Genomic DNA, 14,588 nt, shown 5'->3' with positions numbered 1-14,588 from the left:
ACCACCACCACCACCACCACCACCAGAGAGACTGGAGCAGGGAACTGTGCACACACACATATATATATACACACACACACACGCACGCACGCAGATTCAGATCATCCGCTGCAGGGGCAACACGACATGCCAAAATAACACAGCAACAAAACGGGGGGACAAGCAGCCGCACTGCGAAGAGGAGGAGGCCTGTTGCAGCTGCTCAGGAATGTCCACCGTGCAGCCCTGAAGAGAAAATGAAGCGCAAAAGCGAGAGGAGGCGAGCCGAGTCGAGGAAAAAGCGCTGTGCAGCTCACCACAGCTCAGAGGCGGAGCCAAACTCTGATATTTACATTGAGATTGCAGGTAAGAGGGTCTGCAGAATGAACCCTGTCAACTTTCAGCCTAGTTGTCTCGTAGGTGGAGACACAGCGGAGTGCGTATGCACATACATTGATGTTTAAATCACCGGGGTGTAGGCTATGAAAGGGTTTTTTTTTCCAGCTTTTGACCTAATATGGCGACACCGTCTGTCCCTTTATCGTTAATGCATTGGGTTTTGTGTAGATTTACCTACGCAGTTTGCAGACAAAATACACAATATCAGAAAGTCAGTTTTGCTTTAGTAGTCTTATTAGAGTGAGAAATCACAGCAGAACTTCGCTCGTGCGCATCACCTTGTTTTATAGCGTGTGTAAGTGATATACCTGTGTGCTGAGAGATTGAGTGGCGTAAACGTGTCATAAATATCGTATACAAACCACTGTCAGCCTCGTCTAATGTTACTTTGATCGTATTTTCCTGCTTCATCCTTGAGCTGCTCAAGTCAGAAAGAAGGAGGTCCGTCGAAGTGGAGATCACCGATTTGATTGGCTGAGGGATCGTCCTAGCAACCGCTTGGGCAACGTTCCCGGGGCCTATCATGTGTCTCACATAGAGAACTTTAAACTGGAGGAGGCGGAGCTGAGCGAGATTGTCAGCTCTTTCCTCCAATCACGTAGCGCCCTGCGTCTCTCGCAGCCAATCGTGTCTCGCGGGACCGCCCCTTGGAGCTAAGGGGAGGGGCCAGAACAAGATCATTTTTAGCAGAGTGCGCACTTGCACACGAAACTCCCTTCCCTCTTCGGTTTGCCAATTTTCTTCTTCTTGATAGGAAAGTCAGTGTTAAAAAAACACTTTCCTTAAAACTTTAGACTTAAAAAAACTCATTTATTAATTTCCGCGCACATTTTTTTTTAGTGTAGACTTTTACTCAGTATGCGCAAGTCCTCGTGAAGAAAAAAAAACAGGCTTTCTCTGCAAAACGTCATGTTCAAAACTGCAGGCAAGATGACCGCGGACGATGTTTCCTCCAGATGTATTGAGTTCATCAAAGGTAAGTTGCCAGAAAAGCTATGCAATACATAACTTAGTTGTGTAGACAAAGAGGAGCTGAATTTTTGGGAGGGGGGGAATTAGAGAAATTGCATGACAAAAGCAAGTAACAGCCTCTTTAATATGCCACTCTCCCCCTCCCCTCCCCCCTCCTCTCCAGATCAACTATATTTCGCCATACTTCAGCAAAAGATCAAGAGCACAGCTGAAAGACACTGTTTCTGCATAGATGAAGAGCTGGCATATGAAAAGTAAGTATCAGTTTTATTCCCCATTTGCATTTAGCCTTTAATTTACTGGATATTGTATTATTTCTATGTCCTTTGCCCCTGGCCATTGCACTTCTTTGTGCACTTCTTAAATGCCCACACCTTGAGGTTTATCATGCTCATCTCAAAGACACATTAGAACTGAGGTGAGCAGATTTGCACGAAACACATTCACGGCTAAGTGAATCTGGGGTTGGTTTTCTTCCGGCACAAGACTTAAGCATACTTTTCTGCACTGCTTTAGTTAATATGTAAATTAACCCATGTTACTCCTGGAGGAAATCCAAATAACCGAAAGGCAGATAGAAGCACATTGCCACAGCTACTGTAGCAGCTCCAGAGTGGGAGATGGGACTGTTTCAACGGGCTCAGGAGAAGACATGACTGACCTTTTAAGAGCCATTTTTGTGCCAGTGGTACAAAAAGACCTCCTGTCAATGCAGCTTTTTGTCTTGTTCTGATTGACCCAAAGTAGCATCAAATGGTTCCAAATATAGTCTTTTACTCTGTCAGTGATTTTACTGTGTCAGTAAATCTAGTGAAACTTCCCCAGAGACTATAGCTGGTTGCATAAATAGCCACTCTGACACACTCTTTCTTTTTTCCTCTCCCTCTCTCTCTCTCTCCCTCTTAGCTTCTATGCGGACTTTGGTCCCCTTAACCTGGCCATGTTTTATCGCTTCTGTTGCAAGCTGACAAAGAAACTCAAGGTAAAGTAACCCCCGCTGTTAATTGCACCTCCTGGTGCAGAGAACGAGAAGTAAAACCCGGGTCAATCGATAGCTATTTATATCTGCAGTATGTAGACAAGATAAAGTAGGATCATAGTATTTTGCTAATCAGCAGCACTTCTCAACTCTTTATAGTTTAATTTATGTGCCCTCAATCGCTCTTTTCTTTGTTCTTAGGATTCAGTTATCTACATTTAGTGCTTATTTTGTAATATTTCTTCGTTTCAGACAATGAACACATGTCTCAGTCTTGTTAAATGATTCATGGACTCTGAAAATGTCAGACACAACGATGGAAATAAGTCCAGGACTTGATCGTTCTACTCCTGAAAGCGTCTCACACGTTGTATTTCGTAATACATTGTGAGAATGTCACTTGTTAAACCCTAATACGCCTGGTGTGTGTCAACTTGCGAAACAACTGTTCCTCTTTGCGGAGGCGGTTTGTGTTTGGCACATGAATCGATCCTCAAGGCTTTTGGGCACAGAATTGGGCAGCTGAAATTCGGGCACCGATGATTCAGCCTTTCTCCAACTTTCTAATTGTTGTCTCATGTTTCAAGAAACTCACCAGTCACTGCGCTGTTTGCCCAACCTTATTTTAGCTTACAAATTCTGTTAGTTGGCATTCACACCACCACCACCTATGTAGCATATTTCAATATAAGTCGTTCAAGTCTTTTTTTTTTTTCAGTTAGGAATTCAAATTTTTGTCTTACCTCTGTAGACTGTCTGTAGCACTGCACCTGTTCAAACAAAGCTACCGAATTTGGCGGAGCATAACTGTGGTGGAAATATAACTGAATAAATGCACTCATGTAATGTCTACCTGTTAGATTTTTAAGTCAAAGAAATAAATACAACATGACATGTCAGTTCATGCTGTTGTTATTAATGTCTTTGCACAGTCCATTACACTTTCAAGGAAGAAGATCATATTTTATACCTGTGGAGACCAGAAGAAACAAGCCAATGCTGCCTATCTAATAGGCTCATATGCAGTAAGTAGTGTCAACATGTAGTTTATGCATTAACATGTAATGCAAGAGGCACTTGCTGATTGGATGATTTTGTATTTGAAGGTAATGCACCTTAACATGATGCCAGAGGAGGCCTACAGTCTGCTGGTGTCGAGGAATTCAACATATATTCCATTCAGGTAACTGTTCACCAGTACAGTTCATCTGTGACACTTTGCTTAATATGTCTCGAGATATTATTAGAACTTTTTCAATAGTGATTGTGAGGGGCGGGGGGAATCACACTGTTTTCTGTGTTCAACACAGAATAAGGTTCCAAGGGTAATTTTTGTGACTTAAGATAGAGTGATAAAGTAAAAGGAGTGAGAGAAGGTATAGGAAAAAGTCCCTAGTTTGAGAGGGATATTTAAAACCACAGAGAGCATTAGATGGTGAGAGAGTAACCAGAGAAACACTTTAATGGAAATAAATATCCTGAGTATGTTGTGCAGACAAAAACTGTCAGTATATTTTATGCTTCACAGAGATGCTTCGTTTGGAACCTGCATGTACAACCTGAACATCCTGGATTGCCTCCGTGCTGTTCAAAAGGTACGTCACTGTAAGATTTATTTATTTTTGGTTCTTGCTATGTCATGCTCCTAATCAAATTAACTTCCTCTCAACCATCTACCAGGCTCTGCAGTACGACTGGCTCGACTTTTCCAACTTTGACGTGGAAGAATATGAGCACTATGAGAGAGCAGAGAACGGAGATTTGAACTGGATCATTCCGGGAAAGTTCCTTGCATTCAGCGGTCCTCACCCAAAAAGCAAAATAGAGAATGGTAAGTTAAATGTACTTGACATTTCTTAAACTATCTTTGACTTCGTTTCAACAACTCTTAAACTCATAAGAATTTTTTTTTTTCGTCTTACCCCAGGCTACCCTCTGCATGCTCCTGAGGCTTACATCCCTTACTTCAGGAAACACAACATCACTAGTATCATCCGACTCAACAAGAAGATGTACGATGCCAGACGTTTCACAGAGTCGGGCTTTGAACATCACGACCTGTTCTTTGTGGACGGCAGTACACCTAACGACACCATCGTCAGAAAGTTCCTCAATATCTGTGAGAACGCAGAGGGAGCCATCGCTGTCCACTGCAAAGGTACGACGAGAGGAGATAAGATGACCCACGTTCACGTTGCAAGGAACTTTGTTGATGGGTCGTTCTATACTGGATGATTGCAGTTGTTGCAGGATACTTGAAACAACCCCTGCAGCTGTTTTTAACTTTATCCTGTTTATTGCACAATTTCACACCACCTCTCCTTTTTTTTTTTTTTTGTTTGTTTTAGCTGGTCTGGGGCGAACCGGCACTCTGATTGGCTGCTACATGATGAAGCATTACCGCCTGACCGCTGCAGAGGTGATTGCCTGGATACGGATCTGCCGACCAGGGTCCATCATTGGGCCTCAGCAGAACTTTGTTGAAGAGTAGGTGTATGCTACGCTCAAGTAGTGTTTTTAAAATATCTATTTAAAAACACTGATTATATTGCTGTTTTTTGTCTCATATGACCTTGTTTTAGGGTTTTATTTAGTTTTTATTCTCATGTTTTTGTATCCCAGGAAGCAGAACAGTCTGTGGGCAGAGGGAGATGTTTTCCGGGAGAAGATGCTAAACGAACGAGAGAACGGTAAGATGGCTGTAACCAGAATCCTGTCAGGAGTAGATGATATAACCATTAACGGGAGCAACAAGAACAGGGCATCCAAGAAGGAGGAAATGGAACTGGTGAGTTTTGAAATGACACTCATACCATAATTGCAGGTTCAGATTTTGCTGTATGATTTTTTTTTTTTATAATGTACTTCATAAGCAAAGAAAAAAAAAATGAACGAACCAAAGGAACACACCACTTTGTTTTTGTTTCATTGGTTAATCAGCAGTATAATGACGAAGAGGAGAGAAATGGCCTTACACAGGGCGATAAACTGCGAGCCCTGAAGAGCAAGCGGCAGGCCAGATCATCCTCAGGGTCGCTATCGTAAGTACCCAGGCAGCCTTGCAAGTCTCACCATGCATCACGCCGATGTGTTGTAGTTTTGTAAAAATCAGCAATGCCTCTCCTTTTGTCAGTAGTTTTCATTTATTCGATGAGCCTTCTTCTTTCCTCAGTATATATTAGGGTAGACAGATGTCCTATATGTTAGGTTTTAGGCATGACTGCTCTCCCTTACCCATACCATGGCAATTTCATCCTAATACCGTCATTTATTGATGAGTTAAGGACCCAGGAACTATCTCTGTAATACTACAGTTACTGTTTTTGTGTGTTCTTTGGATTAAATGGCACCACTCGCAGATCAAGGGTAATATAATTCATCCCATTTTCACCTTTTTATAATCTGAGTCGAGAGGATAATTAATACGTCAAGGAAGTAGAGTCAAATATGAAGACAGAGTGAGTGTTAGAGGGCTAGGTTGGCGTTATCTGACACACAATCTTCCAGGGAAAACTACTTTTTTGTCACAGGCTGGATTTAGAAAGGCACAAAAGACATAGAAGTTAAAAATAGAACTTGGGAAGTAGATATACTGCTCGGATCGGTTATCTGTAAATTGTGTTGTTCAGTCAAAAGTTTAGAAAGGAATTTCAGAGTTGTGGAAAAGTAGTCGGCCAGTATCAATGTAGAGCTTGCTAGTCACTTGTTTTTTGTTTTTTTTTTGCAATGTCTTTGAGATTTTTGCACCACATTTAGTCAATAGAGAACTTTTCAGTATATAAATATGATTCTCTAGATAACTAATTTTGACCTGCACCTTTGAGTGTAAGAAAGGAAATTTCTACAAGTTTGTATGTTTATTAAAATTATAGGGAACTTCAATGTCCATAGTGTGTTATACCACAGCTTTCTGTGATTTGAAAATGATTTAATCAGAATTTACAGATAAACTAACATAAAATGTTGCAATACACTAATGTTAAGGTTATAAAATAGCAATACAGTGTGCAGCTACAGTGTAAAATCAGTGCTGCACAAAGAGTAAGGCAGGAATGTGAGAAACAGACCTGGCCTTGAGAAAGTTTAAACCAATGTCAGCAACTTGAAGTCTGATCATTTAACAACACTGCAAATGCAGGAGCATGTAAAACAACAGTTGAACATGAAATAGAGGATGGCTCTCTGCCTCTTTTAGTCTTTGTTCTGCAGTGACAGAAGTGCACTCTTTGACCGCTTTGCAGTTGCAAAATCTGAAACCGATAAACCTTGATAAAGGTCAAAGGCAAACAATCATGGAATTAAATGGGAGACCAGAAAAAGTTCATGTAGCTGGCAGTAAAAGTCAATATGGCATGTTGTAATGATTGCAAACCAGTTATTATTCTATTGCAAACACGGTCATTTTGATCTTGTTTCTAGTATTTATAAGCTTGGAAGAAGCATAAGAGCTGGACAAGTGTAACATGTGACTAGCCAGCTCTATCATTGTGTTCCAACAGGAGGTGCTATAATGCTAATGCTAACTCCTCCACAGTTATCTGAGCAGGAAGAACACTGATTAAGTGATTCCCTGTTTTTTTTTATTTATGAACAGATCAATCATGTGCCATAATTAGTCCAAGTCCAAGTGGATGATTTGTGTCCATGTAAATCCAGCCGTGGAAGGTTGGGTGTCAGCGTGGCTGAGAATGGTTGACTGGCCTCTGCCAATGTACCCATATGGCTTTGGCTTTTGTTGTCCCATGTCAGGCAGGTGGTAGTGTTCTGCTGCAGCCTCATGGGTACGGTGTGGCCGATGTGTTGCCTGCCGTTGAAAAGATAGCAGAGAGAGGCAGAGAAAGAGTGGGGGAGAGGAAAAAGAATGAGAGAGGATGTGAGGTTTTGTATGATGGAGGTAAGTGCACGTCACTTCCTTTTCTAGCTGATATATCCTCTTCCTGTAGAAAACGGTTGCTATGCCAGTGAATGGTATGGTTAACGGTATGGCTGATTGAAGTTGTTCTTTTTTTTTTTTCTTTTCTTTTCTTTCTCTCTATGGTGTGAAGTGGATATGCAATTAGTGGATGCATTACATTTACGCCTTTCATTATCTGCCTCTCATGGACACACAGAGTTGTTCTGCTTTGATATCGAGGCTTATCTGAGATATCCTCTAAGTTACAGTAAAGCTCTCAAGTTGAGCCTGCTGTACTTGCTAACAGCAGCCTCAATTATTCAACTAATCACAGTTTTGCTTAAGATCTGGATTAGTTGAATTAAATGTTTTAGTGCTTGTGGCTTGCACTACTGACTTGGCACCACAAAAAAAACAAACATGTGTTAAGCGAAGCATTGACTCTCGGTCTTCGTTCTGAGCTGCAGTAGATATTGTTTAAGCAGCTAACTTGCCTGTTCAACCATTTAAGCTGTAAGTGTATTTGGAAATTGCCAGTAGGACTTGGGTGTTAGCATCATTTTATTAGAGTGAGGTGTTCTGCGAGTTAATTAGCAACTTGAATGGTACTGTTCAGATGGTAAATTCCCCTGGATCCCGATTCTAATATAATGGATTTATAAACCATCATATGTGAGCTTCAGACAAGGTAGTGGGATGAAAGTGGGTTCTTATCTGTTCTCAGGAGGGAGATTTTCTTGCACTTCAGACCATATGCCTTATCAGTGTATGCGTTGCTACCAGGGTCCGAAATCAACACCTGCCAAGCGCAAAATACAGGTAGATTTTCCGTTTGGCGAAAGGCAAAGTACATCTGCCACAATGTTTGTATCAAAATCATCATGTAATAAAATATCTGGCATGATGTCTCAGAGGGTATTACTCATGTTTGTCCCTAATACAGTGTAGATAGGTGTTTTTTTTAAGGGGTGTCTAAACAGTGCCGTGAAACTGTATGTGCGCTCAAGACAGTCTGAGGCGAAGGAGCAGCAGCCACACGCCGTCTCAAGCACTCCTGGGTTCACGCCACTGTTTACCATACGGGACATCAGCTACTCAACATCGCAGCTCTCTGCTAAACTGTCACTCGCCACTGGTCTGCTGCTAGTTACCATCACTTCAATAGCTATTAATAACTAATTATTTCAATTAAATGTACTGAAATGAATGTATATGTAACACAAAAAGTCAATTTGTTATCTTGGCTGATAAAAATACGCTTGGCCGGTGGATTTTTTTTTTTCATCCACCAGTCCTCTTGGCAGGTGAGTCACAAAGTTAATTTTGGACACTGGTTGCTACATAAACATCTAACTTCCAGCTGAACCTTCACCAACTGGCTCCACTGTTTATTTTCTTATGTAACAGTGAAGTCAATGTTGAATTCCAGTGACGATTAGATTAGAAACGACGATTATATGAAGTGTTCTTCATCTCTTCTGCCTTTTCCATGCATGGCAACAGGCATGATACCCTTGGACATGCACGCACGGACATGCGTCTGTGTTCGATCTGTGTTTGTGTCTAACATGTAATAAATGTTGGGCCAGGTTCACTGTTGCCTGTTGTTTTTTCCATTGCTTTTGTGACTGGATCAGTGTTTACATACCATCTGAGCTTTGTTTATTAGCTTATTTTTTGTTAAGTGGTCCCAATTTGTGGAACAAAATTTTATAATGGATGCTTGTAAAATCTGACCATTTTGAGACATGTTTTTATAAACTATGTATTAGAGCCTAAACGATATCTTGGCAGGCTGATATCATCTGGTATTTACTTATCACACATAAATCTATCAACAGAAATTAGCAGCTTTTTTTTTTAGTATTTTTAAAGTGTTTACCCTTATTTTTCTACATTACACATTTTTCTCCTTTTGTTGTCAACTATAAAATAGTCTCCCACCCAACATACTGTATTTGTCACAACTCGTTAGTCAGTTATGTATGTTCAGCCAATATAAACTAACTCTAAAACATCAGTATGTTACAAAATTCCCACAGCGGTCAGGTTCTAAGTTTGTGGCAAACTGCTAACACATCAGAGCAAGTGACCAACAAAAACGTGCAAGGCTCTATGAAAGGCATTTAATCTAATCCAGTCCCAGTGGAAAACCTGAACATCAGAGGCTTTGTGTCCTGCCCGGACGTCTCTTGTCTCTCCTTCCTTTTTTTTTTTCCCCCTTTTTTTCCGTTTGCTCTTGTTGTTGGATTTGTCCTCCTTTCAGATGGCTGGTAGCCATGCTGCTCTCCTCCCTGTGTAGCCTTGCCCTGTGGTGGATTGTGTATGGCTTCCCTTCTTCCATCCTGCATTTCTGTATAGACGGGTTAGGATTTCAATGAGTTCTACCGCCCGTCAGTCCCCAAAAAACCTGTCCTGCCCCCCTTCTGGAGCTCTAACTGAGAATGCTGTAAGTGAGCCCCCTGTCTCTCTTTAATTCCCAACCCAAATCAGAAATTTGTTCAAAATCATCCTTGTTACTTTATTCTTTCTGCAAGCACAGTTAACTTTGAGCTGACGAGCTGAGCCAGTTTTTCTTAAAATCTAAAATCAATAGAGGCTCCTGTCTTGTCCTTGTCACCATTTTTTCAGCACATAATGATTTTGTAGCAGACTGTTCCCATCCTCCTATATCATGCTTTGCTTGTTATTGTGTTGACTGAAGATCCAGTTGTCTAAAATTAAACATCCAGAATTAAGTCTTGTTGCTGAAAATTATAACTTTTTGTACAAAGACAAATCAAGTCTTCCTTAAATCGTTTAGCGCCACCCCCAGGCTGTTTCTGGTACTTTCTTGGCTTTATTAATCTCACCTGGCTGCTGACACTGCAAAACTCTAAAAACTGTCAGTTGTAAAAACCTTCTTGTCCATCTCCATACGACCTTGCCCTCCTCTGCCTTCACCCTGTTCTGCCATCTTTCTCTCAGCTCTCTTTAATATATAAAGTTTAAACACATTTTTACTGTTGTGTTAACTGTGTTTTCACAGACAAGAAGAGAATAAGATTCACACCAGATCATCATCACAGTCCCTGAAGTAAGCTTTGCTGTGTACACCTATCACGCACTCCTAGACTCCTACGTATTGATATAAAACATGCTAAAGTCTAATTATGGCGTCTCTCTCCTCTGCAGCAGGGTCATCTTGCAGGCCAGTGTTCAGGGCTGTAAGGCCAGCGTCAACCCTTTGGCTCTGTCTGACCACTCAGACAGCAGGAAGAGGACCAGAACCTCACTGCCAGCCAACGGAGTAGCAGGCAGGTTAGTGATTGGATTGACTCTCCGTTCTCATTTACACAGCAACACTCTATAAACGTATTATCTAGGAGAGCAGCACAGGAACTTACAGGGATAGGCTGATCAAGAATGCCTTTTTGTGAAGCACAGGGAGATTTTGAATTTATCAGGTGGGCATGTTCAGACTAATTTAAGTTGTCCTTTCAATTTGCTCAGTCATCATGTCTCAGCTGTGTTTAAACACAGGGAAATACATCTTTAGCCATCTCTAAATATTTAGTTGTAACTAAACTATATTTTTATAATGTACATCATTTTAAAAAGATCATTTCACTAATATCAATGAAGATTATATCACACATCTGATCCACTTCTGTTGAATGACACTAGAAACAGTGGTTCCAAATATTAATATTAAATAAAGCATTCTATATATTAGAAAGTATATCGGTTAGAATGGGGTGTAAATATTCATACTGACTCAGGGAACAGTGTTTTTACACAATAATTTTAACTCAAGGTCCTTTTACTTCCTTTTTCCTGGAAATTTCAGCTGAATTGCACAGTATTTATCAAGAAAGACTGTGCTCAGTTGTCATGGAAATAACCAAGTTGTCATTGTGTGACACAATCAAGAAACTTAGCTAATAAAAAGTGTGAGGTAGATCATAGACGTAGCCATAACAAAATCATTAACTCCTGTCTCTTTGTCTCTTGAAAACTGAGCCAACTCCATTTGATGATGAAGACTGTTATGAGGTGTGGCTAAAAGCTCCGGGAAAAAGCCAGCAAGCTGACCTTGAGTTAATTATTTTGTCAAATAAAACACCATGTATAATGTTTGTATAGCTAACACTGCAAACACAAAGCTAATGAGTGGCACCCTTAGTGTTGGACATGTATTTTTATCTTTTTTTAAATACTGCATATTTTCTATTTACTACGTTATCAGGACGGTAGTTGATAGTTAGATACTACATTGTGTGTTTTGTGTATTTTGATGTGAATTTACACGCAGTTGAAAAGCAACCAAGAGGCTATAGCCACTCATGGATCCTTGTGGAGTAAATTAACAGCTTCCCCCTTCTCTCTGCCAGCTCCCTGTGCCACACCAGACTGGTCAGGTCCCTAGGCAACTTGCATGTAGTGACTGGCGACAGGGACCCAATGTGTTGTGAGCCATGTGGCAGCCACAGAGACACAGCCAGTGCCACAGCTAACACATGCACTCTCATCAACTTAAACATGGCACAGGTCCATCTGCAGGCAAGCTCCCTCAAACCCACTCTGAGCCATATGGAGGCTTGGGCTACATTTGCACACAAACTCTGATATATTTCTTTTTATGAAGACTCCTCCTCTGTACCCTCCGAACAGGGAAAGTCATATTTGAAAAGGTTTTGGCAGCAGTGGGATGATTGGATCAGTGTAACTAAGTTAAAGATCAGATCATTAGTGCCTGTAAATCCGGCCAAAATCCAGAGTCTCAGTACTCTCTCCCTCTTTCTCCTCTGTGCTCATGACAGTGGTCATAAATAATCACTTAACATACTTCGGCTGGGCTGCATCAACAAGGATTAAACAAAATTAAATTGTGGTTCATCCACAAATACTTTCCAATTGGATGTTTTTACCTAGTAACGAATAAGCAAGATACAGTCTCACTTTTAGATGACAGTCCCTCGAGGAAAGATAAGAAACAAACTTAATGCTCAATAGATTTGAAAGATTATTTTAAAATATAAGAAATTACTGGCAACTTTTGACTGATGTTGAGGTTAATTTGCCAGTGTGGTAAATGAAATAGAAAAATGAAAACAGAATTTTAATTCAAATATAACCAAGAGAAGTCATTTATTGCTGTTTTATCTTAATACTTAACATAGTTTGAATATAGATGAAAGGTGTCCTGTGGAGTTCCTAGTAAACAAATATGTTTATGTTCAGTGTTTCTCACCAAAAGCATTGTGTGTCCTTGAGGTCAGATAAATGTGTTTTTAATGTGAATGTGAATTTATTTCCTTCCTTCATAGAACATCTCAAAAAACACTTTTGAAACCTGCTTTGTTTACATCCGTGTTCACTACCTCAGTCTTGTTCTTTCCTGCCCTTTGTTGGCGTATTGCTGCATTTCTTTGTGCGTTTATTGCCACAGATCGGTCGATCAGTGGAACAGCCTGAAACTGACAGCAGGAAAGTGTATTACGTTGCATGCATGTGCACAAGATACAAACAAATCGAGGACCAGCTTACAAAAACGTTGCTTCATAGCATTACCAGTGGTTAAAACCTCCACAGGTTATCTTTTAACTAAAGTAATCAGTAGTTAAACCATGGTGGTGCAACCCAGCCAAGTGTCTTTTTTACTCAGATCTTGTACTAACATTGTGTATGTGTATATATATGTATATGTGTATATATACAGCCTGACTGAAATGAAGGACAAGAGTTACTAACATTTTATAAATCTGACCCTGCTTGCACACCACTGTCAGGTGACCAAATGAAACTCAACCTGCCTCAGTCTACCTGCGCTTCCTTCAGTGTCTTTTCTTGCATCTTCACTATGAACAGGGAAGTCGACTGGCTATAGCTTCTCTGGCCTCTACCGCTCACCGTGTCTTCTGCCTCTAGCCTGTTATCACCACTCTGTAGCAAACATCTGCATCCTTTACTGCTGCTCATCTGTAATGTTTCTCTTTCTTCCTCTTTTTATATTTCCTACACACAACAGACGCACTATCTCCAGAGGACGTAAAGCTTGCAGCTCTTTGCAATCAATGCGATTTTCCAGGCTATGGTATCTATCTCCTTTTTCACTTTCTGTGTTTTGCTGTATTTTACATAGAATCGTCGTCTTTGGAATTACGTATTGAAGCATTCTTACAAGCATGTTTGTGATTCATACACGTAAACACTGATTGCATGAATGATATAATTTTGGCAGATGAATTAATTCCCTCTATTAATGCTTTCTTTGTTTTTTGTTTTTCTTTATAGTCACTCCATACCCAAAGCTAGAGCTCCTCTACTTCGATGAGCACGTGGATCTGGAAATCCTGAGGAATTTTACGTTAAATCCAACTTCTATACAGTACTCTTTCAATAGATTATTTTGAGAAGAAGATTAGAACAAATTTTAACCAACATGACATGTAAAAATCATTTATAGATTGTTTGATTACAAGTTATTTTACCCATAAGGCACTTTGGTTTTTATATTTTTTAACACAGCATCATGAAACAAACGCATAGTCTAATCATTGCCTGGTTGTTCCTACTTATCAAAGCATGCGTTAGCAAAACATGAGATTGAACCGCAACTGTCAGACCGGCGTGTGAATGTGTGGAAATGAACACTGTGCAGCAGATGTTCTGGTTTGTTACAGTGGGAGATTCACGTTTATAGATTAGTAGGTGGATGAATCCAGGAGTATGAAACCACCTGGTCACAAGTTTAGGATAAAAAAAAAAAGCTGCTCTTGGCCCTTCATGGCTCATGTAGCAACACCATTGGTTCTTGTTAAACAGAAGGATCTTGGATCTAGATGATGAAATAAAGTATTGCAAGAATCCATCACATGTTAAAAGTACAGTACTGTGCACATTTGTACCTCCATTCTCTATCTGGCTCGTCTTTTTATTCCCTTTAATTTACTTGTGAAGCTTTTCAGCTACTGCATTTCAAGACTGTAAATATGTCAACATTTGATATACTCAGTTTGTATTTTGTAAATATTTTGTACTATGTTGTAATCATGCTATGAAACAAGTCAATGGTCCTGATGGGGCCTTGTCTTTACTCATGTTCATAATCCACTAAATACTGGCTTTGAGCACATAGAATCATACTTTTTAAATAAAATGTACTCCCCACTTTGTCTCTGGTTGTTAATATTTGCACCAATATGCTTCAACCATAATTACACCCAGATGTATTATTTCCTCACTGATCTTACATCCATGAACATTCTCTGAAGGCAAAGCAGTTTGTTTTTATATGTCACAGTACTCAAGACTCTTTCCTGGCTGAGCGCAGTCACATTTTTGGCTACAGATGCAAAACACAACTCAGGTTAAAAGTACCAA

General features: G+C 40.2%; 1 protein-coding gene across 10 annotated transcripts; it reads left to right on the top strand.

Moving 5' to 3' along the window:
- The first annotated feature begins 38 nt into the window (after positions 1 to 38).
- Positions 39 to 14,375, top strand: cdc14b (cell division cycle 14B). 10 transcript variants are annotated; one of them, XM_042420283.1, is made up of 16 exons: positions 40 to 345; positions 1,514 to 1,604; positions 2,257 to 2,332; positions 3,262 to 3,354; positions 3,436 to 3,512; positions 3,858 to 3,924; positions 4,010 to 4,160; positions 4,257 to 4,487; positions 4,678 to 4,816; positions 4,952 to 5,117; positions 5,273 to 5,370; positions 10,252 to 10,299; positions 10,398 to 10,523; positions 11,597 to 11,765; positions 13,234 to 13,299; positions 13,500 to 14,375. In XM_042420283.1, the coding sequence occupies exons 1-15, from the start codon at positions 237 to 239 to the stop codon at positions 13,255 to 13,257; spliced, it is 1,665 nt and encodes a 554-aa protein (XP_042276217.1). In that variant the 5' UTR covers positions 40 to 236; the 3' UTR covers positions 13,258 to 13,299; positions 13,500 to 14,375. The 10 variants fall into 10 exon arrangements, 8 of the variants coding, with proteins under 8 accessions (XP_042276217.1, XP_042276216.1, XP_042276221.1 ...); XM_042420282.1 differs by having other exon boundaries at positions 42 to 345; positions 5,270 to 5,370; XM_042420286.1 differs by lacking the exon at positions 40 to 345 and adding an exon at positions 1,054 to 1,354.
- The last annotated feature ends 213 nt before the right edge of the window (positions 14,376 to 14,588 follow it).

This window comes from Thunnus maccoyii, chromosome 9 (assembly GCF_910596095.1).
Source record: "Thunnus maccoyii chromosome 9, fThuMac1.1, whole genome shotgun sequence".
Classification (NCBI taxonomy): Eukaryota; Metazoa; Chordata; class Actinopteri; order Scombriformes; family Scombridae; genus Thunnus; species Thunnus maccoyii.
This window is presented reverse-complemented; position numbering and strand designations above follow the sequence as displayed.

Excerpts from the sequence above, each read along its gene's own strand:
- cdc14b (XM_042420282.1), top strand. The coding sequence starts at position 237 with ATGAAGCGCAAAAGCGAGAGGAGGCGAGCCGAGTCGAGGAAAAAGCGC. Across the intron at positions 3,513-3,857 it reads TCAACATATATTCCATTCAG|AGATGCTTCGTTTGGAACCT; the intron begins GTAACTGTTCAC and ends TATGCTTCACAG. Across the intron at positions 10,524-11,596 it reads GCCAACGGAGTAGCAGGCAG|CTCCCTGTGCCACACCAGAC; the intron begins GTTAGTGATTGG and ends TCTCTCTGCCAG.